Here is a 24926-nt window from a genome sequence, read left to right on the forward strand (position 1 = left end):
GTCGGTGTAATGGGGAGTTTGTAGCTCCAGTCGGTGCAGGAGCCTCCGGGTGGGACGGTTCGTTCGATAACGGGGTGTTTTTCAAACTTATTTTGGGACAGCTCTCACAGTCCGACCACAGGAACATAACGGACATCCGCAACGGGCGAGCGGACCAGGGGGCGGCGTCACACAGCACGCGAACCAATCAGCTTACTGAGAGCTCTGACTGATATCTGTAGAGACCAATGACAGGAGAGGAACTCTGGAGCCAATCCCGGCCTGGTCTACTCGAGATCATCTGCATGGAAACCTTTTATAACTTGTTTACAGTCGTTACTTCAGTATAAGTACTTTGATTACACAGTAAAACTACTCTGTTACTGGTGACTTCAGTATAAGTTCTTTGATTACACAGTAAAACTACTCTGTTACTGGTGATTTCAGTATAAATATTCTCACATTCAGTTAATCTGTGGGTGAAAATAATCTGCTACTGTATCAGATTTACATTTTAGTCCTTTTGCCAAAGTGACTTACAGTAATTCATACATACATTCACACACTGATGGAGGCAGCTGCCATGCACTGTGTCAACCGGCACATCAGGAGCAGTCTGGGGTTCAGTGTCTTGCCCAAGGACACTTCAACATGCAGACCATGGGAATTGAACCAGCGACCTTCTAATAACAAGATGCTGCCTGTACTCCTGAGCCAGAGTTACATTTCATCACTGCCTGTTTATTAATAACAAACATCACCAATATTTAATAGTTGTGTGGAAACAACATCTGAGTGATTATTTAATCTTTTCTCAGTGTATTATTGCAGTACTTTATTGCAGTACTCGATTTGGTGGAGTTTAATTTTTACAGATTACACAATTTACAGATTATCTCCCAGATGTTACAGATTATCTCCCAGATGTTAATGAGGTTCAGAGACTCTGAACACTGAACACTTGGTGGAGTTTCCAATAATCTATAAAAACTAGGGATGTCTCAATCCGATCATGTGATCGGCGATCGGGGCTGATCACGTGGTTTCAGACTCGATCGGAATCGGATGTTTTTTATCACTGTTATGTGGTGGTACAGAGTCAGACTGTCCAACATCACTTTGCTGCAGTGGCACTATTGGTTGAATTTAAAACGTGGGCCCAAGCCCAATATTATTTTCTTTTTTTTACGTCAGAGCACAATTTTTGGCAGAACGCAGATGTGTGCATAACGTTACTCTGGCAAACCTGTGGATAAAATGTCTGCAGTATGGAAATAACTTAAATTAGAGAGTGAAAGTAGTCCAACGGCAATATGTAACATCTGCAATACGACCGTTTTGCGTGGGGGGGGGATAAAAGAGCTGCACTAATACTACACATTTGATACGGTAAATAAAAAACAAACACTCAAAGAATACAACAAGTTCACTCGAGAGTACAGAAAAAAGACAATGAAACAGCAAACACTTGCGGATACTTTCAAAAGGAGAAATACCCTCGAGCCAGTGACATGGCCACAAATATTACAGAGCAGGTCATTAAATGAATCGCTCTGGATAACCAGCTCATCTCTGTGGTAGAGGGTCAGGGTTTTTGAATCCTTGGTATGCCCTACCATCTCTGCATTACATCACATTTCTTTCACTGTCAAGTTACAGTGTGCTGGTATATGCACCAGTTTGGTGGGTCTCATACAGCAGATCATGTAAAACAGGCAGTTGAGGAGATGCTGAACGCGTGATATAGACAAGCAACGCATCCACGTCATTTTACATGACAACATAAAGAATATGTAAAAGCAGTGGATGATATGGAGGCACCGAGCGTGGCTGCGTCTCACACACTGCAGCTGCTGTACACGAGGGTCTGCTGTCACAGTGCAGCATCACACACTCACCTGCTAACACAAGGAAGGTGGAGGCCGATGCTGGAATAGCATAAGAAAGAGCTGTATGAAAGTATTTCCTTGTTTCAACAAAAAACACTATTAATGAATGCATATACTTTTTTTCTTCATGCAGTTGTATTATCCAGGAAAATATGAGTTAAGGCTGAGTATCGGATCGGGGCTTGGTCTCGGCAGACACTAAATATTAAAGGACTCGGATTGGATTGGGGTAAAAAAAAAAACATGATCGGGACATCCCTAATAAAAAGTGAAAGTTTACAGATGAAACAATAACAACACAAAGAAAATAAACACAGTTAATTTGTGTTTTTGTCATTTTTACAGTGAAACATTCATCTGTCAGTTTGTCTTGGATGAAAAATCCACCTGGAGGTCATCAGTTCAAATCCTGTCCCTTTTCATGATGTAAGAGGTGAATGTCCCATCACAGAGGAGGAGGAGGAGGTTGTCTCTGACATCTGTCAGTCTGTCCAGTGCTGACGACACACAAAGATGTGAAACATTTTCTGAAAAGTCGAGAACTTTCCCTTTAAGTCTGTGTCCATCACTCCATCCTCTCCTCTCCCCTTTCAGGTGTCCTCGCCTCTGTCAGGTGGAGGTGTCCTCTCCCAGCAGCCAGTATGTCCTCATGCGTCCCTTCCCCTTCATCTCAATCTCTCCTCTGAGCTGCAGCTGGAAGCAACTGAACTCCTGCAGGACCTGACGGGTCGCCTCGGACACATGAATCTTCAGAGCTGCACAGGCAAACACCAACATCATCACATTTTCATCACATGTTCATCACATACAGAGGTAGAATCAGACGTAGTGTCAGAGGTAGGTATTCCATAAATACTATCAACATGTGGATATTCCCTACCATGATAAGACCACATTTGATCACGTTTACAGGAGTATACGCGGTGCCTACAGGGCCACAACCCGCACCCACTTTGGAACACATCTCTTTGTTTCTGTATCTGGCAAACAGCCAGTGACTGAAACAGACAAACCCTGTGACTAAACAAGTCAAACTCTGGACCCCAGACACTGAGTCCCTTACTGGACTGTTTCGCTCGGACAGACTGGGGCTGCAAATTATGGAATGGAAAAAGCTTTCACAGCAGCCAAAAGGCATCACAGAGAGTAGCTGGATGGCTTCTATTCCACTGCTGACACCAGGCAGATGTGGCTTACAGAACGTCAATGACTACAGGACCAGCACCTGCACCATCAGCTCCACAGACAGCCTGCTGGATGACCTCAACACCTTCTACACTTCGCTTTGAGACCTCCAGCCACACCACAGAGAGGAGGCACACACCCCCCTTATCCCCACCATCCGTCTCATCAGGACAAGTACACAAAGTCCTGAGGAACATCAACCCCCACAAGGCACCTGGACCAGACAACATCCCTGGGCAGGCTCTCAGAGCATGTGCCAACGAGCTGGCTGATGTTCTCACCTCCATCTTCAACTGTTCCCTCAGACACAGCACTGTTCCCTCCTGCTTCAAGACCACAACCATCGTCCCCTCCCCAAGAACAGCTCACCCACCCCTGAATGATTACAGGCCAGCAGCACTCACTCCGATCATCATGAAGTGTTTTGATAGAGTGGTGCTGACCCACATTCAGAGCAGCATACTGGACCCCCTGCAATACACCTACCAGCCCAACAGATCCAACTCAGACACTATCTTCGCTGATCTCCACTATTCCTTCTCCCACCTGGAAAAAATAGACTCATACATCAGGATGCTCTTTGTGGACTACAGCTCCACCTTCAACACTGCCATTCCCCACAAACTCACCCACAAATAGTCTACACTTGGTCTGCTGCCCCATCTGTGACTGGCTCCTAGACCTCCTGACAGAAGGCCCCAGTCTGTCAGGATTGAAAACAGGACCTCAGCCAGCATCATCACAAACACTGGCACTCCATAGGGATGTGTCTTCAGCTCCATCCTCCACACCCTGTTTATCTACGACTGTGTCGCCTTCCACAAAGACGACACCATCCTAAAGTTTGTGGACGACACCGCAGTGATAGGATGCATCACTGGTGGGACGACGTGACCTACAGGAAGGAGGTGGCCTGTCTGGTGTCTTGGTGTGAGACAACAACCTCACCGTCAACACGGACAAGACAAAGGAGATGATAGTGGACATGAGGAGGAAGAGCAGACCTCATTGGCCACTGCACATCCAGGAGCTTGAAGTGGAGAGGGTGAGCAGCTTTTAATACCGGAGCGTCTACATCAGTGACGACCACACCTGGTCACTCAACACCACACAGCTGGTGTTCTGAGGAGGCTGAGGAAGTTTGGCATGAGATCCTCAGCAGCTTCTACAGCTGCATTGTTGAGAGCATCTGGCTGTATCACTGTCTGGTACGGCAGAACTTCTGCTTTGCACCACAGATGCATGCACAGAGTGTAAAAGACTGAAGATCACCAGAAAACGCAGCGACTGAAAACGCCCTTTTTTGAAAACGGGTCTCAGGGTGGAAAAATCCGAAAACGCTGCCCTCCCGTTCTAGTGTGGACGGCGACCCCTCGACCTCTAGCCTCTGACCTCTGAACCCCGCGACGTCTCATGACAACAATAACAATGGCGGACTACGGCTTGTGTTCTTGTTTCTTGCAAATTACTCGCCTTATAGTCGAGTGTGAGTCGCAGCAGCAGTTCGACCTCATTGTCGATCCATACAAAGGTTTCTGGTTTCCTTGCGCTCGCCATTTTCGTCTTCGTCTTCTTGTTTTCCTTCTACTGTCTGTTTGTAAACAGCGCGCAAGCTTTATGCGCATGCTCCGTCTCTTCTTCGCCGTTTTTGGTGAATTTTAATCGCCACCTAGAGGCCTGGAATGTGTATTACAGCGTTTTGAGTCATTTTCAGTGGATCCGTGTGGATTCAAATATTCTTTGATACCCAGCAAGCTGGAGGAAAAAAAGATCGTTTTGGTATGTGTGGACAAGGCCTAAAGAACTCTTTCTGTCCCACTGCCATCAGACTCCTAAACAGCAGATGAACACTTTGAATCTTGAATCAAACAACAGTAACACAGTAACTGTGTTTGGCAATGTATATGTTTTAGAGTAATAACTTATAACCCTGCCCTCCTGTCTGCCCTCCTGTCCGTCCTAACGATTCTTCATCACGTTTCTGCCTGAAAACAGTGTTTTCCCCTCCAGTGACAGAGTCAGACAGCGTCCAGATGACTGCCTGCGATTATGTAATTATGTAATTTAGGGCGAGAAATCACTTTCCAGGATGTTTGGAGGGTTATGATCTCCATCACTACACATTATAACAGCATCCATATGATTATAAACTGTCAGCAGGTTCATGTTCAGATTGACAGGAGGACACCTCGGAAACATGTTGGAATCATCATCATGATGTCATCACACTGTCACGCCTCTTTAGGAGCTGCAGCACCGACTTTCTGTGTGAATTACACAGCAGTGCGTCTTCACGCTGGAGCTGCTCAATTCTGTGTGAACAAACAACGGTGGAGAATTGGCAAACCGCTGCTGCAGTGATAATGCAGCGACTCTGTGTGAAAAGGGTTAGAGTGTGTGTGTGTGTGTGTGTGTGTGTGTGTGTGTGTGTGTGTGTGTGCGTGTGTGTGTGTGTGTGTGTGTGTGTGCGTGTGTGTGTTACCCTCTCCGTTGGACTCCATGCGTGACGCTGTGTTCACTGTGTCTCCAAACAGACAGTACCTGGGCATCTTCAGCCCAACCACTCCTGCACACACCGGACCTACACACACACACACACACACACACATAATTCAATGTATTTTTATTAACACACCATCTTTCTCACACAAAAACACACACACACGCACACAAACACACACACACACACGCACACAAACACACAAACACACACACACACACACACACACACACACTGACCACTGTGTATGCCGATGCGTAGCCTCAGCTGCTGGTTGGCTCGATGTCGGATCCTGAAGCTCTTGACAGCGTCCAGCAGAGCCAGAGACATCCGTGCCACCTCACGAGCGTGGAGCTTCCCGTTCCTCACCGGCAGACCCGACACCACCATGTAGGCATCACCGATTGTCTCCACCTGGGGGCAGCCACATTCAGAAGACACTTTAACCCGAGTTTCAGTCTGGCTCAAATCAGATGAGACGTGTCAGAGGATCTAATAATTTGTCTTGACACCAACAAAGAATTTAGAACCTTTTCAGAAAAATCTGAAATGTACATCTGATCCAAGAGGGGACGAGTCAGATGTTCACTGCATCCATTGATGATGATATGAACTGATAGAGAACTACGTATTTTAAATATTGTAATTACTTTTATTATTACTTAAACTGGCTGAGAAGGTTATCTGATCACAGGGTTGGTGGTTTGATTCCCTCCCCGTTCTAAAGCACCATATACATGTAGCCCGTAACCATTACACTACAAGTGCTGAAGTGCACAAGTGCAGTGGAGGCTGCACTGAGCCTGACTGGTCCTCAGGTGCAAGGAAAGGTATCATCTTCAGGTTCATGGGTTCATGACAGAGACAGACAGGTCCAGGACCTGCAGCAGACCTTTTGTAGTTGCCGTGGTGATGAATGTTTACCTTGTAAACATCAAAGTTGTCGATGATGGCGTCAAAGCAGGTGTACAGGTCATTTAACAAGGTCACCACCTGGATGTACAGACAGTTGGATATATAAACCATGTTATATGATCATAAACACATTTACATGCAGACACATGTGTGTCATCAACAGTTCCACCACAAGATGGCAGTACTGTGCTGACAGATGTAAAATATCTATACAGTTTATGGTAGTGTGCTGTGTATTCTTTATACTACAGACGGACACAGAGCCGAATGAACTCAAACACAATGTAGATTCACACTGAACAACGTAAAGGTTCATGAACATGTTCATCAGCGAGGTCTGAGAGGAGGAGGAGGCGCTCAGCATCAGCTGTCTGCTCAGCCAGCAAGTATTATCTGAGACTGGACTGGACCGGTGCTAACTCGGTTCACATCCACAGTAAATGTAAATAACTTTACTCTTGGGGAGAGAACCTTCTGGAACAGAACTTGTCATTCAAAAGATTCTTTTCTTTCCATTTCTGCTCGTGGAGGATTGTTTCTGCTGCTGAATCGCTGCCTGATGTCTCAAACTACAGGGCGGGCCGAGGGTCATAATGCATGTCCATGTAATGTAATGTAATGTGTGTAATGTAGCGCCGTTCTACTCGGTTCTACCCACTCGTAGTGCTGTTCTACTCAGTTCTACCCACCTGTAGAGGCGTGCTCTCAGCAGACAGGGCGGTGAAGCCAACAATGTCACTGAAATAGATGGTGACTGAGTCGAAAGCTTCGGCCTGAACCGTCTCACCTCGTTTCAGCTGCTCTGCTACTGAGCTGAAACACACACCAGTTCCCAGTATTCAGCACAGTACCACTATGCAGTATTTGATTCAGCAGTACTGCAGTATATTTACTGTGGTAGTATCTGGTACAGCAGAGCCTCCGCCTTGCGTTTCTCCTCGTGGTACGCCTGCGTTCTCTCCTCCACCAGCTCCTCCAGGTTGTTGGCATACTGCTCCATCCGAGACAGAAGGTTGTCCAGGATGTTTGAACCATAACCCCTGAAGAGAAAGACAGGAGGACAGACAGGAGGACATATCAAACCCTTCATATCATTTTATATAATATTTACTATACATTAGTGTATTTTACTGCTTTAATACACAAACAACAAACAGCAGGAAGTTAAACAAACTGCAACTTTCTGATGGTCATTCAACATGTGTAGAAACCTTCAGTATAAGTGTGAGTATGTATTAATTGTATGTATTAATTGCATATAAAGGCACCACCTGTGCTGTTTCCTGAGCAGGATCTTGATGGTGTTGAAGTCGGGCCTCTCGCTCGGCTCTTCGCTCCAGCAGCGCTGCATCAGAACACCGAGCTCCTCGCTGTGACTGTGGTAGCAGAGAGTGGGGCGGAGGGGGGGGGCACCACCCTGAAGCACCATCTGAAGGGTGTCTGAGGGGGGGCAGGGATATCATCTTTAAAACTGTTGTTCAGGTTGACATCCATCCTTATTGGTGAACCTCAGAGGCTGTTAGAAGGTGTATTTCTGGTATGTGAGTGGCACTGATGTCATCAGTTCTCTGATCAGCTCACATTACTCTGCTGAGTCTTCAGACTGAAACTTCTGACCAATCAGCAGCATGTTTTCAAAATGATGAACACATTAATGCACAAATAGTTATTCTCTAATCATATGTGTATGTATTTAATGAGCACTTTGACTTCTATCACTTTAAGTAAAATTGATGCTAAAACTTTGAACTTTGACATGTGAGATATGTGTGAGAGCATCAAAGCAGGAAGTGAACATGTGGAGGAATGTGTTGATGTGAGGTGACGTGATGACAGCAGAGTGTCACACTACAATGTAAACAACACATTCTACACTGTCACCACACACACACACACACACACACACACACACACACACACACACACAGTCTGACTTCAAACTTTAAGCAGATGTTCATCCTGAGTTTCATTAGATAGTTGTGTGACCTTTTGACGTTATGTATATATTTACTCTATATGACTTGTTCCAGTCATGTGAGGCACTGTTACTGTTTAAATGTAGTTTATTTATATTAATGGTATGTGTCCACACTGACCTTTAGGAGTCAGCGTGTGTGTGTCCAGGTAGAAGACTCCTCTGAGCAGAGCCAGTTCCTGCAGGATGATACCGAAGCTGTAGACGTCTCCTTTCTGCGTCCCACAGAGGGGGGGACACTCTGTCCTCAGCAGCTCCGGGGCTGTCCACAGTTTACCTGCACAGGTGGAAATAAAGTAAAAAGTGCATTTACCATATAGGTATACACTGTAGGTGTGTATACTGTGTAAACAGCATCCATATGATTATGAACCATCAGCAGGTTCAGGTTTAGATTAACAGGAGGACACTGAGGGAAACACACAGACGTCGTCATCATGACGTGGACTGTCACGCTGCTTTCTGTGTGAAACAACAAAACAATGGCAGAGAATTGGCAAACCGCTGCTGCGGCAATAATGCGCCGTCTCTGTTTGAAAAGGGCTAGTGTGTGTGTGTATATGTATGTGTGTGTGCGTGTTCCTTACGTGCGTAGTAAGCGTGAGTGTCCTCAGGGCTGCTGCTTGTCCTCAGACTCTGCAGACCATAGTCAGTGATCTTCAGGACGAAGCGACTGTCCACCACACAGTTAGATGACTTCAGGTTGCCGTGGGAGACAATGACGCTGTTGTGGAGGAACAACATGCCCTGGTGACAAAAACAAACAACAACGGTGAACAATAAACAGAGATGTGTTTTAAGATGAAGTCACTGGTTCAGTCTCAGCTGATCATCAACATCTGACCGTTCAGTCACACTTTATTTAATGAGGTATGTTTCCTCTGTCCAAGCCCCGCCCCCTGGTGCAGTGACAGGTCGTTACCTTGACAATGTCATTGATGAGAGAGTATCTGAACATCCAGTCCAGTGTGATGCTGTCACTCTCCATCAAGTCCTGGAAGACAAACGCACAGTCAGTGAGTACAGAGGCGAATAGAAAGGACTGATAGAGGGTATAAAGGACTGATAGAGGGTATAAAGGACTGATAGAGGGTATAAAGGACTGATAGAGGGTATAAAGGACTGATAGAGGGGTATAAAGGACTGATAGAGGGTATAAAGGACTGATAGAGGGTATAAAGGACTGATAGAGGGTATGAAGGACTGATCGAGGGTATAAGGACTGATAGAGGGTATAAAGGACTGATAGAGGGGTATAAAGGACTGATAGAGGGTATAAAGGACTGATAGAGGGTATGAAGGACTGATAGAGGGTATAAGGACTGATAGAGGGTATAAAGGACTGATAGAGGGTACAAAGGACTGATAGAGGGTATAAAGGACTGATAGAGGGTATAAAGGACTGATAGAGGGTATGAAGGACTGATCAAGGGTATAAGGACTGATAGAGGGGTATAAAGGACTGATAGAGGGTATAAAGGACTGATAGAGGGTATAAAGGACTGATAGAGGGTATGAAGGACTGATAGAGGGTATAAAGGACAGATAGAGGGTATAAAGGACTGATAGAGGGGTATAAAGGACTGATAGAGGGTATAAAGGACTGATAGAGGGTATGAAGGACTGATAGAGGGTATAAAGGACTGATAGAGGGTATAAAGGACTGATAGAGGGTATAAAGGACTGATAGAGGGTATAAGGACTGATAGAGGGTATAAAGGACTGATAGAGGGTACAAAGGACTGATAGAGGGTATAAAGGACTGATGGAGGGTATAAAGGACTGATAGAGGGGTATAAAGGACTGATAGAGGGTATAAGGACTGATAGAGGGTATAAAGGACTGATAGAGGGTATAAAGGACTGATAGAGGGTATGAAGGATTGATAGAGGGTATAAAGGACTGATAGAGGGTATAAAGGACTGATAGAGGGTATGAAGGACTGATAGAGGGTATAAAGGACTGATAGAGGGTATAAAGGACTGATAGAGGGTATAAAGGACTGATAGAGGGTTACATCCACAGCTGTGGTCATCCTCTTCTCAGCGCAGAATAACTCGACTACATAGACTCTCTGTTAAACTGATGTTTAGAGATCCAGCGGTCATCTGGCATCAACCCACACAGCCCAGATCAACCTACAGCAGCTGACATGTGATCTACTGTTGCTAGGTTACTGCTGACTGATAAGTATAACTGAGAGGAGGAGAACGTCTAATGTATGAAGACAACTGGTGGAGAGAACAGAGTGTTCATACATGGAGAACAGTGTGTTAATACACTGAGAACAGTGTGTTAATACATGGAGAACAGTGTGTTAATACATGGAGAACAGTGTGTTAATAGACTGAGAACAGTGTGTTAATACACTGAGAACAGTGTGTTAATACATGGAGAACAGTGTGTTAATACACTGAGAACAGTGTGTTAATACACTGAGAACATTGTGTTAATACACTGAGAACAGTGTGTTAATATATGGAGAACAGTGTGTTAATACATGGAGAACAGTGTGTTAATACACTGAGAACATTGTGTTAATACACTGAGAACAGTGTGTTAATACACTGAGAACAGTGTGTTAATATATGGAGAACAGTGTGTTAATACATGGAGAACAGTGTGTTAATACACTGAGAACAGTGTGTTAATACATGGAGAACAGTGTGTTAATACACTGAGAACAGTGTGTTAATATATGGAGAACAGTGTGTTAATACATGGAGAACATTGTGTTAATACACTGAGAACAGTGTGTTAATACATGGAGAACATTGTGTTAATACACTGAGAACATTGTGTTAATACACTGAGAACAGTGTGTTAATACACTGAGAACAGTGTGTTAATATATGGAGAACATTGTGTTAATACATGGAGAACAGTGTGTTAATACACTGAGAACAGTGTGTTAATACATGGAGAACAGTGTGTTAATACACTGAGAACAGTGTGTTAATACATGGAGAACAGTGTGTTAATACACTGAGAACAGTGTGTTAATACATGGAGAACAGTGTGTTAATACACTGAGAACATTGTGTTAATACACTGAGAACAGTGTGTTAATACACTGAGAACAGTGTGTTAATATATGGAGAACAGTGTGTTAATACATGGAGAACAGTGTGTTAATACACTGAGAACAGTGTGTTAATACATGGAGAACAGTGTGTTAATACACTGAGAACAGTGTGTTAATATATGGAGAACAGTGTGTTAATACATGGAGAACATTGTGTTAATACACTGAGAACAGTGTGTTAATACACTGAGAACATTGTGTTAATACACTGAGAACAGTGTGTTAATACACTGAGAACAGTGTGTTAATATATGGAGAACAGTGTGTTAATACATGGAGAACAGTGTGTTAATACACTGAGAACAGTGTGTTAATACATGGAGAACAGTGTGTTAATACACTGAGAACAGTGTGTTAATATATGGAGAACAGTGTGTTAATACATGGAGAACATTGTGTTAATACACTGAGAACAGTGTGTTAATACATGGAGAACATTGTGTTAATACACTGAGAACATTGTGTTAATACACTGAGAACAGTGTGTTAATACACTGAGAACAGTGTGTTAATATATGGAGAACATTGTGTTAATACACTGAGAACAGTGTGTTAATACACTGAGAACAGTGTGTTAATATATGGAGAACAGTGTGTTAATACATGGAGAACAGTGTGTTAATACACTGAGAACAGTGTGTTAATACATGGAGAACAGTGTGTTAATACACTGAGAACATTGTGTTAATACACTGAGAACAGTGTGTTAATACACTGAGAACAGTGTGTTAATATATGGAGAACAGTGTGTTAATACATGGAGAACAGTGTGTTAATACACTGAGAACAGTGTGTTAATACATGGAGAACAGTGTGTTAATACACTGAGAACAGTGTGTTAATATATGGAGAACAGTGTGTTAATACATGGAGAACATTGTGTTAATACACTGAGAACAGTGTGTTAATACACTGAGAACATTGTGTTAATAAACTGAGAACAGTTTGTTAATACATGGAGAACAAAGACCAAAGACTTTGGTGAAGGGTACCTGCAGGCTGCCCCGGGGGCAGTACTCTGTGACGATGCACATATTGGGCGGGTCGATGCAGCTGCCGATGAAGCGAGTCAGGTGTTCATTCTGAACATCTCGCATCTGCAAAGGAACAGAAGCTGCTGGTTTAAATCCCATCAGAACCACCAGACTCCAACAAGCAAGGCACTGGACCAACATTAGCAGTGTTGCGTGGGAGGACCAGTTACCTACAGATCCTACAAACAGTCACTCAGTCGGTTCACACTCATCACACAGTTCTCAACACTCACAGCCATCAGACTGTTCAGCAGGTTGATCAACTGGAAGGTAGGCAGACAGGCAGTATGGCCTGTCTGTCAATCGGTCAGTTGTGGGTCAGTTGTAGATCAGTTGGACAGGTTGAGTTCTTACATGTTTCAGTTCAAACAGAACCTTCCGGTCCAGTTCGATCCGTTTCTTGTTAATGTACTTGATGGCTGCCAGGTTTCCCTGCAGGGGACAAATTCATCATCATGTTATTCCACATTAGAGCTGAGTCATTGGTCCGATCGTCCTGGTGGATGGCGTGATTGTGTGTGCATGTGTGTGTTTGTGTCTCACTTTGTAGTATCCAGTTTTAGTGTAGATTTGGAAATTTCCCTCCATCGTCATCAGAGAACCACAAGTCGATCCTTTCTGCAGAAAAGCAGAGAAACTTGTTCGGATCAATCCACTCACTCACTACATTCACATAATGTCAGAAACTGGACTGTCGTGTCAGGCCAACTTAAACTGGACTTTAAAAAGTCAATCTAATCATGTTAGTCTGACTGAAGTCGTACTAAAGTCAGACTCAGGTAATGCGGTTGGAAGTGGATGTGCTCTTTCATGCTACATGTTAGTCGACCTGAACTGACCTCGGTGTTCTGCACATGCACCACAGTCCCCGCGCTGGGGAACTGACCTGGAAGTTGCCCATGGCGTAAATCTGTAGTGTGGCAACCTTTTCAAAATACCATCGACCGTGGTGGAGTCAGACACACTTCTGTCGATGAATAGATTCTCCTCTGGTTCTTGTGTACTGGGACAGTGACAGCAGTCCAGTTAAATGGCTTGATTGAGCTGTGACTGTGGCAGGACTAGGGCGTGTGTGGGTGTGTGTGTGTGTGTGTGTGTGTGTGTGTGTGTGTGTGTGTGATACCAGAGACATGGTGAGTCTGCTGCAGGCTCTCCTCAGGACTTTATCCAGGTTGCTGATCTGGATGTCGTCCCAAGAAACTCTCCACAGCTGAGCTGCCAGCTCACTCTCCAGCTTCAACTTCCTGTTCAACAGACAAAAAGATAGGTGTGTGTGTGTATGTGTGTGTGTGTGTGTGTGTGTGTGTGCGTGTGTGTGCGTCTCACCTGTAGATGAAGACAGTCACAGTGACAATGATGACAAAAACGAAGCAGATCACTATGGCAACCATCTGATGCATAGTCACTGTACCTGGACACCAGAGTTTAGGGTGAAGTTAGACCGTGTGTGTGCATGTGTGTGTGCACGTGTGCGTGTGTGTGCACCTACGTGCAAGGCAGGCTGGTTTGTCATTCTTGAAGCCACACTCTGGGACGTCTGCAGGTGGAGAGCCACCTGGCCACTGGAAGCTCCGCCCACTCTGCATGACCAGCTGTTTTATACTGCTGTTATACACACACACCACCTACACACACACACACACACACACACACACACACATAAACTGAACATTTAAAGGCAGCATTAAGCTTTTATTGTGAAGGAGCTACAGGAAGTGTTTTAGATTGTCAACTTCAAATCAGTTCACTTCCTTCTTCAGGTGTTACATCACTTCCTGTCCTCCAGTCGCTGTTTATTCTTCTGAAAATCAACCTGCTGCTGTGAGACCGTCTACCACAGTGTTCGTTCAGGTTTCATTTTACTGTGAAACTTCACCTCCGGTCATCTGACTGAAAGACTTGATGCACAAAAAGATTTGATTACATCAAGATACCAGACTCCATTAACAGATCAGTTCATTTTAAGAGTTGCTGAGTTAAAACAAACTTGATACTTGTTGTGACTCTGTCTCTGACAGATTCTAGATCACTAGAGCCAATAAATGTTCATGGAGTCTGTTAGTATGTTTGTCCAGTGATGAAGCTTCATTTCATATATACCATCACATCAGATACAGGTAAATGTAACTGTGAACTGAACATGTGATGACATCACGGTTATGACATCATGAGGTGTTTTACCTGAAACTCTCCAGACTCCATATCTGTCATGTCCCACACAGCAAAGTCCACCTGTCTATCCCCAAACTCGTCCATCTCCAGTGAACCCATCACTCCTGCACACACACACACACACACACACACACACACACACACACACACACACACACACACACAGGTTATCAATTCTATGTGTGTGTCCTATTACATCTTCAGACTCTTTATTAAAGTTTGTTGTCTCTGCAGACTGAGCTCATTCGTCAGATTGGTCCATGAAGACATTATCTGAAGACAGACGTCTGTCTCGCGTCGATCCTCAGACTCACTCTGAGTTTTTAAAGCTGGATCTTACTTCCTGGTGTGCAGTGAAGCGTCATCTCAATCAGCCAATGAGATCGCTCACATCTGTCAACATGTGAAGCTTCAATGGACAGCAAATCAATAAAAACAATCAATTTTCCTGTTTTGTCCCTTCAACGTGATCTGATCGTTTTCACATTGATTGACTGATTTGTAATCAGGGAGGAGGAGCCATGTTGGACTCATCAGAGAGTGATTGTGTGTGTGCTAACAGCTCTGTGAGGCTGCTAAGCTAAATGCTGACATCAGCATGCTAACATGTTGATAATGATAAAGGTAACATCAGGTATAATGATGACCATGTTAATCTAGACCTGGACAACATGTCCCGCAGCTTTTCTAGTTCTGCCTGGTGGCCACTCGCGGTACTGCAACTACACATTCCTCAGTCAGGACTCTTTATGTTACCAACTTCACATCCACAGAGCTTTATACTCATAAAAGCTGAGAAAAGTGATTTTAAATCCATGATTTCATCACAGTGAGCAGAAACTGGTGGGCGGAGCCTGTGGGAGGAAACTCATCTGAATATATTGACTGAGCCACAAAACCAGGAAGTAAACTTTCATCAGTGTCTGAGCACATCACACTGCACCTGCTCTGATATGCATCTGTCACTTAGCCTGTTAGCATGCTAACATTAGCTAATCATCAGCAAACACAGCGGAGGATGATGTCATCAGTTGTGCAGTAATGTGGTCATAAACTAAAGTAGTGAACACACACACACACACACACACACACGCGCACACGCACACACACACACACACACATAAGCACACACACACGCCTGTCATCCACCCACTTCTGACGCACACGCCCAGTGATGAATGTCCACTGACTGCTAAAGTGTGTGTGTGTGTGTGTGTGTGTATGTGTGTGTGTGTGTTGTTATCAGCTCCATCAACACTCTCCATCTCTGTTGTCTCTCCTCCCTCCATCACGTCTCTGACTTCACTCTGTTCATTTAATCTGTGTCCAACACACACACACACACACACACACACGCACACACACATACACACACACACACACACACACACTCACACACACACACACTGACAACAACAAGACACAGCTAGAACCCGTCCAGTCGGTCCTGAATTCATCTGTGATAAAACTCTGACAGCAGCAGATACACACTATACACTCTATATATACATATATACACCATATATACGCAGTTATATGTATGTATGTGTGTATATAGTGTGTATGTATACACTGTTGCTGTGTGTCTGTGGAGAGACTGGGAGCACTGGTTATAGTGGAGGGGGTCACCTGACTGATGAGGTCACACTGAGGTCAGGTCACTTTAACAAGCTCACAGATCAATAAATCAAAGTATACACACACACACACACACACACACACACACACACACACACACACACACACACACACACTGATCACATTAGCTGGTCACCAGCTGAGTCCTGCTGTCTGTCAGCGTGTCACTTCCTGTTTGTTCACCACACCTGCTCACCTCCTCGTCCTCTCTCTGTTCTGTCTCATCACGTCCTTCTTCTTCTTCTTCTTCTGTATCACCCTGACTTGTCTGTCTCTGTCGGGACAACACACAACAGCCGTCCCTGATAAGACCTGAACTGTCTGTCTCGTCAGCAGACAGCATCAGCAGACAATCAGTTAATGTCTGTTTTATTCTTAAGTTACAATTTGATTCTATTCTCTTTTCCGCCAAGCTCCATTCTCTCTCCCTGCTGTCTCGTCCTGTCTGCTGTCTCAGTGTTTTCGGGTCCACATGATAAACGTCTCGTGTGTTTGTCTTTAAATGTCTCTCAGGCTGAAACAACAGCCATTATTATATTAAAGTGATTTAATGTTTGAACAACATGTCCATCTGATGAATGAGACATTTTTATGGTCAGTCAACCTCAGTCTGAGCTGCTCTGAGGACAGAATGATTATTTTCTCTCGGTTTGCTTCTTTAAATAATCAGACTGAAGGTTTGAGGGCGTCTCACAGACATCAGCTGGGATCTGAGTCGATGAAGCCGGAGAAGAGAGAGCTGGGGATCAACTCACTGGAGGCGTGAGAGCCACAAAACAAGCCGTGCAGCTAAAGTCCTGCCGGCTTCACAGCCACAAACTGCTGCACAAACAAAAGTCGAACATGTTTGTTCGTCTTCCTGAAGCTGTCTGCATCGTCTCTGACCGATGAGCCATGACTTCCTGTTCTGACCTCAAAACAATGACGAGCTTCAGCTGCTCCCAGAAACACGTTCGGCTCCTCGTTCACTCTTTACTCCACATTAAGTGGTCCAGAGTTCAGAGTCCACCGTCCACTGTCTGGAGTTCAGAGTCCACCGTCTGTCCTCCAGGAGACAATCAGAGACTTCTTCTGCTCAAAGTTCTGATCCAGCTTGTTTCCTCCAGTACAGTAACAGAGTTCAGGCTCTGACATGGACTCAGAGTATCAGAGTGAAAAGTCTCCCTCTGAAGGACATTTGTGCTCAAAGCTAACTGAAGCTCACGTCATATTAATAGAATTCAAAGACTATTAAAGTTAAAGGTAGAATCAGTAGGATTTGTCCCAGCTGTTCCTGAACGCACCACAGAGACAGTTGATTGTTGAGTCTCATTCCCAGGACGTCAAATAGACACATGTTGGGTTGGTAAAGCGTCCCGAGCAGCAACAAAGAGAGAAAATCAGAAACTCTCTGCAGATACGAGACACTAACACGCCTTTTCTCCACATTCCAGCCTCCCTCTCTGTCTGTTTACGGCTTCTTACGGCTTTTACGTCTTTGTCTCGTCTCGCTGCATCTAATTGGTCCACATCAGTCTGCTGATGTTGGGAAATAACAAGAATCCAGAATTCAGCTCTGATGCATCAAACTAAAGTAACGAGGCTGTTCTGAAGCTGTGAGGAGGAGAAAGTTCAGGTGTAGAGAGGAGAAGTCACACAGAGACTCAGATACATGAAACATGTACTGAAGGAGAGTAACTGAGTATTTGTACTTAGTTACTTCCTCCTCTGTGTGAGCTTCAGGTCATCTGAGTATAATTAAAAATGTGATGTGTGTCAACTCTTTAATATTCCAGCTGACATCAGGATGTATGAAATGAAACCAGCTTCACTGCCTGACCAATCAGGAGCCGTCACACTCTGTGAGGTCACCATGGGAACCATACACAGTTTCCTTTTTGTATTCGACCTATCCATCATTACACACACACACACACACACACACACACACACACACACACACACACACACACACACGTTCTCACGGCTGTCAGCAGGGAGTTGGCATGTTAGTGTAGCATGGCAGTGACTCTGGGAACATGAAGACAGGACGTCTGGGACTCAAACCACCAACCAGGACAGGAAACCCACAGACGGCTCTCTGATTGGATGCTGGGTCAGCTGAGACATCACGTTCCCACCAACACATCAACTGATGACACGCGAACATTCGCCGCCATCTTAATCTGAACAAGTGGCTGTCTCCTCGCTCTCTTGTTATTGAAGCAGTCAGAATATTTTCTGCTCTTTGTGGTTTTTTGATGAATGAAATTATTTTTATTCTGACTGTTGTCATGCAGCTCTGCACTGTGATTGGCTGAAACACTGAGCTCCATGTTCCCGTGTGAGTTTCCCACCACAGACGACTGAGAGCAGATCTGTCTCACCTGAAAAGGTCCTGTTCCACATCTTCCTGGTCACCACGTCTCCTCTGGGCCGCTGGATTCCCTCCAGTCCTGGTCCCGGTCTCAGCTCGCTTAGCGTCTCATTCAGAGCCTGAGAGTACATCATCACGCCGTCATGGAAACCTCCAGCGATCAGATTATACTGACACAGACAGAGAGAAAGATCAGATCAGGTTGACAGAGACTGAATGTTGCTCCTTCCCTGAATACTGCCCCACTTCCTGTCTGAGGCCCAGTGGTTCCTCCTGAAGCATTAACACCTCACAGACATACAGTCTCATCTCAAACAGTCTGAAACATGCCGTTTGTACCAGAGAGTCCTCAATGGTGAAGTTGAACATTTTCTTTGCGTCAATCTTCAGAGTTTCAACAAACTGAAGATATTCTGGATTCTGAGGCTCCAGGTAGGACAGCACCTTCACACTCTGACACACAGGTAGAGACACAGACAGTCAGGTCAGAATTGCACCCGTCTGCTCTCTTCTTATTAAAAACAGTAAAGAGACATGGGATCTAAAACAGGAAATGAACCAATAAACTAAAGCAATGTCTCACCCTGAAGGCGTGACGGGCCGCCGCGTCATCCCCGTCTCCTCGGTACCAGGGCCTGATGGGGCCCCGCCCCCCCAGACCCTCAGCAAACAGATCAATGAAGAAGAAGACGTAGTCCTCCGGCTGCAGCCCCTCCCTCCAGAAGTGGACCATCAGGGTCCGGAAGATGTCCCAGGAGCAGCACAGGTACACCACTGAAGAAGAAGAAACCATCACTTTATTTCTAATGATAGAAGAGGAAGAGATAAAAAGATTCTTCAAAGCCACAGAGCCACACCAGGAAGTATCGAAGAAGAAGAGGACAGGTACGGAAGCCCCAAGCGGTCAAAATGATTATTTCCTGTTTGTTCATTAAAAAGTTACATACACTGACACACACACACTGACACACACATGCTGACACACACACACACTGACACATGCACAGAACATGTATTGATAACCTGTGAACACGTTTGTGATGTCCAGTTTCCTTCTCAGAGTACAACTGTCCCTCACTGATGACCTCACCACTCAGATCATCAGTAACCATGGTGACACGATATCACTCCCCGATTTCTGTACTCCACTATATGTTCACAGGTCCATAATGAAACAGTGAATTTAGAGAGCAGTAAGACGAGTTGATCTATCAAATATAAACAGCCTCCTCTGCTCTACATCAACCCAGAGAACATGAAGAACCTTTACGTTCTCCTCCTCTGTTCTACAACTGAGTCTGTTTTTCATTAGTTTCTGTGAGAGAAACAAACACACACACGCATGCATGCACCCACACACACACACACACACACACACACACAGAGGTACTTACTGTCAGTGCCATCTAGTGTTGCCGACGGCAACAGATGGCCTCACTTAAAAGAAGACATGACCAATAATTACTGTGTGTGTGTGTGTGTGTGTGTGTGTGTGTGTGTGTGTGTCCACAAGTCTCAATATGCAGCAGCTGCAGCATCTACTGTAGAGGGTGGTAAGAGCTCCCCAAACTGACGAGATGATAATCAGCAGTGTGTGTGTGTGGTGTGTGTGTGTGTGTGTGTGTGTGTGTGTGTGTGTGTGTGTGTGTGTGTGTGTGTGTGTGTGTGTGTGTGTGTGTGTGAGACATCCACTCACTATTTGTGAACCAGTTCAGGATGAGCACACACTTCAGAGATGTCTCTGCTTCATGAGATCTTCCCACAGAGCATGCTCACTGCAGATGTCGAGCGGCTAACTTCCTGTTTAGCATCAGATTAACTTGAATGGGGATAAAATAATCTAATCGTGTGGCTCTTCTAGACTTTCCAATTGTAACTGGACCGAACTGCTCAAATTCTGACAGTCAAATGTGTCATTTCTTGGGTTTTGACACACAAAAACGTTTCACTGATATTTCTTTCAAAATGTAAGCTTATGAAAAAGTGTGCTGGGCCTCCATGTGTCACATGACGATGTAGCTACACAGTCTGACCACTACAAGCTCTTCCTGGTCCAATCACAGCTCAGCTCTGTCACAACGGTTTGTTAATGGCAATGCTGGAATGTAAGTATATTTAATCAAGTATTGCACTGATATTTATATATATTTATATTTTCTTTACTCCTTTATATGTTGACAACATGTCAGATACAAATACAGATACGGCATTGAGAACAAAAAGTGTTTATAAAGCCCAAACAGGCTGAACAAAGAGCTCTTTCTTCTTCTCTGCTCTAAATACCAGTTACTGATTATTTACAGGTGTGTACAACACACACACACAGTAACTACTGAAGCAGAAAATCAAACAATAATTAACCTTCGTTTAACAAGGACGGACAGAGAGAGGACAAAGAACAACGAAGGCAGAAAAAGAAGGAGAAAAGGAACGAAGGAAGAAGAGTGACCTCGGCCGTTGTCGCGGATCTCCTGGATGACAGACTTGTAGTTGTCATTGATGACGTGGTCTCGGATAGAGATGTTGTTCTTCCCGAGCTGCGTGTACAGCCCCTCCACGGCGAAGTAACATGGGCGGTCATCATTGGCGTCCTTGTTGTCGCTGAAGATGAGCATGGCGTGCTGCCGCCAGCCGAATGTCTCCTGGATCCTCACACCCAGCTCACCCAGCTTCTTGTGGGTGGGGCCTGTGTTTGTGACTGCCGCATAGAGCTCGAAGCCGATGGCACGGGCACCAGCTGTCACCATGGGAACGTCCCAGTGGGTGGTGAAGCGGGCGACGGGCGAGGAGGAGTAGTCGCATCCGGGGCCGATGAAGGCCCAGGGGTCGTGAGACAACTTGAGGTCAACGGCGACCAGTGGCGCTATTGAGTCGGAGCAGAAGCCTTCACGGTTCTCGGAACTGCCGTGAACCAGCTGCAGCTTCAGGCCTGGCAGCAGCGAGGGGTCAGAGTTCACCCGCCGCACCGCCTGGTGCAGGGCTGGTGCCACGCGAGGCCATGCCCACGCATAGTCAGTGTTAGTTTGAGGCAAGATGGCTGCCAGAGTCACCTCCTGAAGATCATCTGTGGCATTGTCAGTAAAGAGAGAAAACACTGTTGATTGGACTAGGACGAAGAGGACGAGCAGGAAGGGGAGGGGCCAACATGACAGCATGATGACGGGGAGTCTGTCTGTCTGTCAGGCGAGCTGCAGGGAGAAACACACACACAGTGAAGGCAGACCTTTCACAATAAAATACTTCCTGTTACTGTCCAAATTTTAACAATGGATCCCTTTCAGGAGCAGCGGGGATTTCTGGAAGCTTAGCCAGTGTGACCTTATTGACCCCACAAACAACTCGTACAGACCCCACAATCAGCTCTGTATGGATCCCACAAACAACTCGTACAGACCCCACAATCAGCTCTGTATGGACCCCACAATCAGCTCTGTACGGACCACACAATCAGCTCTGTACGGACCACACAATCAGCTCTGTATGGACCCCACAATCAGCTCTGTACGGACCACACAATCAGCTCTGTATGGACCCCACAATCAGCTCTGTATGGACCCCACAATCAGCTCTGTATGGACCCTGTTAACTGATCTGTGTGGATACCCTGAGCCGATCCTCTGTTAGCAGCTTTGTGTCTGAATCGTTCTCCAAACACCAACAGGAGGAAACTGTGTGTGTTTGTTCTGCAGCTTCAGTCTTATGCAAGAATTGTACACATAGAACTAGAACTGACAGAGCGGTCTTAATCTACAGTGGAGAAACAGACAGTGTAGAAACAGTGTAGAAATAGACAGTATGGAAACAGACAGTGTAGAAACAGACAGTGTAGAAACAGACAGTGTAGAAACAGACAGTAGAAACAGAGATAGTAAAGACAGACTGTAGAAACTGTGTAGAAACAGACAGTATAGAAACATACAGTATAGAAACTATAAGTCTATAATTTACACTGCATTTTGTTTGTTATATATATATTTACATTCTGATGTATATTGTTCTGATTGTTCAGACCTGATGAAAAGTCATAAGACTGCAGCTTTGACATCACTGTATGTCTTCTTTATTGTGATTAAGATTAAAGATTTAATCTCATAATCTGCATTAAATCAACCTTCACACTGCATGTTGTTGAGTGGAGTTCTTTAATTATAACAAATATTTCCAACAATATTCAAACTGAAGAAATCTGCGAGTTTCCTTGAGGAAATGGGCAATGAAGACAACAACTCCCGCACTGCTTACGTTTTTTCCTTTTGTTCTGATTGAGCAAATGAACCAAGACACCCGAGTAAGACACAACAACCTGACCGCAGACATTATTGTGCAATAATGAATAATAATTAAGTTACAACTTTAGTTACATTATGTAACTTAATGATGTCAGTGAGCTAAAATAAGTTACTGCTGACTTTTGAACCACATCCTGTTTTTAAAGTGAAACTCTCGTCAAAATGCAACCGGGGCTATTTGGTGAATGTAAATGAGTCAAACCTTCGTGTAAAAGAATAATTACAACGAAAGAGGCACTTTTAAGATTGACCATGTTTTTGTTTTCGGGTCAAACTCATTTTCTCAGTGCAATGGGAACTTTTACGATAGCATCAAAATCTTTATTTTTAAAACAGTAAGAAGTCTCGACACATCATGAAATTTGCTGGTAGTATCACCAGGGTCTCTACACATGAACACCAGCACTGAGAACATTGTTTGTGTACAAAGAGTTTACTAATAAGAACGTTTTTGGATAACTCACTTTTAAAAATAGAGATTTTGATGCAATCGTAAAAGTGCCCGTAGCAGTCCCGTTGAAAATAAGCTTGATACGGTAAATCTTAAAAGTGCCTCTTTCGTCGGAATTATGCTTTTACACGAAGGTTTGACTCATATACATTCACAAAAAAAAGCCTTGGTTGCATTTTGACTAGAGTTTCACTTTAATCTCACGTCACCTGAATTCCTCCTTTGCAGCTGTAAAAATCACTACTGCCACCAGAGGTCGCTGCCTCACAACAAACAAACACAACAAACAAAACAAAAAAAACCAACAAAGTGTGATGACAGATGGTGACTAAGTGGCGGAGAACAGCGATCAGAACTGATCAGCTCACTGAGGAGTTATTGATCGTTAAATCAAACTGTCTGATGTCTGTTTGTTCTTCAGTCTGACAACAAGTTTATAAATATTAGAGTTTACCTGCTCACAGCTTCAGTCCGATGTCCCTCATGTTCACAGGAGAAGAAGAAGAAGAAGAAGAAGCTGGCGGATATTTCCACAGCAACAAACCGGAGAGAAAATCAGCTCCCCCCACCACACACACACACACACACACACACACACACACACACCGGGGTCTGTTCACACCGGAGGAGGAGTAGTTTCGAGCCCCGCAACACGTTTCAGTCCGGTCCGGAAAACAAACGAGTCCAAACGCCCCGATATCGTTCAGGTAACGTTGAGGCTCCGACCCGCTCTGCTGTCGGTCTGCAGCTCCACACAAGCACCGCGGACATGCGCACACATGCACGCAGAGAGAGAGAGGAGGGGGCGTGTAGAGGGCATGAGGGCAGTCACGATAATGCTGACTGTGCACGTGCGCGTGCGCTTCTACGTCCCCTGCGTGGCAGGGAATATTCAATTATCCTGAAGAGACCCGCGTGCACGCGCGCCTCCCAACTGAAGTTGATCTATTGTTGTTTCAATAAAAATCGACCTGTTACTGATTATTGATCACATGCTGTCACAGACACTCATCAATATTAAACTGGTGACACGTCGTTGATAAACTTTACAAACATAGTCAATATCCTTGAGATAACAACACTGAAATGTTTTCAAACATTTATCAATCAATAGTTTTAAAGTCATGGCTGAAGTTACAAATATTAATGACGTCATCAAGTGTTTTATTATGAAGTCTTTATTTCCAGTCCTGTAAAGACAGAACGTGATGACGTCATCAGAGCTCGTGTGTCAGAACGTTTGTTCTGTCAACATGTTAAATTGAGTGAAACCCCTCTGAGGTTTGGTGCAGCTGAGTGACTGAAGCAGCAGAGCAGAGGCGCCTCCTGCTGAGGGCTTCTGTCACTCATCACCGTCCTCACAGTGACATGTCTTTATCATATGTATTATTGCACTGTCTTTACATCCTGTGGCCTCACTGACGGACTCCTGACTGAACTCTGACTTGTGTTCTATAA

General features: G+C 44.7%; 1 protein-coding gene across 2 annotated transcripts; it reads right to left on the bottom strand.

Moving 5' to 3' along the window:
* Positions 1-699: 699 nt before the first annotated feature.
* On the bottom strand, positions 700-24270 carry npr1a (natriuretic peptide receptor 1a). 2 transcript variants are annotated; one of them, XM_037093829.1, is made up of 22 exons: positions 23923-24268; positions 21178-21916; positions 19312-19502; positions 19068-19181; positions 18739-18898; positions 14744-14838; positions 14052-14187; positions 13889-13973; positions 13686-13806; positions 13106-13180; positions 12917-12994; positions 12521-12625; positions 9366-9437; positions 9031-9190; positions 8565-8720; positions 7740-7908; positions 7362-7508; positions 7158-7281; positions 6478-6546; positions 5793-5967; positions 5536-5634; positions 700-2623 (listed from the first exon to the last, which is right to left on the bottom strand). In XM_037093829.1, exons 2-22 carry the CDS (start codon positions 21881-21883, stop codon positions 2478-2480), a joined length of 3183 nt encoding a protein of 1060 aa, XP_036949724.1. In that variant the 5' UTR covers positions 21884-21916; positions 23923-24268; the 3' UTR covers positions 700-2477. The 2 variants fall into 2 exon arrangements, with proteins under 2 accessions (XP_036949724.1, XP_036949725.1); XM_037093830.1 differs by lacking the exon at positions 700-2623 and adding an exon at positions 4533-4730 and having other exon boundaries at positions 23923-24270.
* Positions 24271-24926: the final 656 nt, after the last annotated feature.

This window comes from Acanthopagrus latus, chromosome 3 (genome assembly GCF_904848185.1).
Source record: "Acanthopagrus latus isolate v.2019 chromosome 3, fAcaLat1.1, whole genome shotgun sequence".
Taxonomy (NCBI): domain Eukaryota; kingdom Metazoa; phylum Chordata; class Actinopteri; order Spariformes; family Sparidae; genus Acanthopagrus; species Acanthopagrus latus.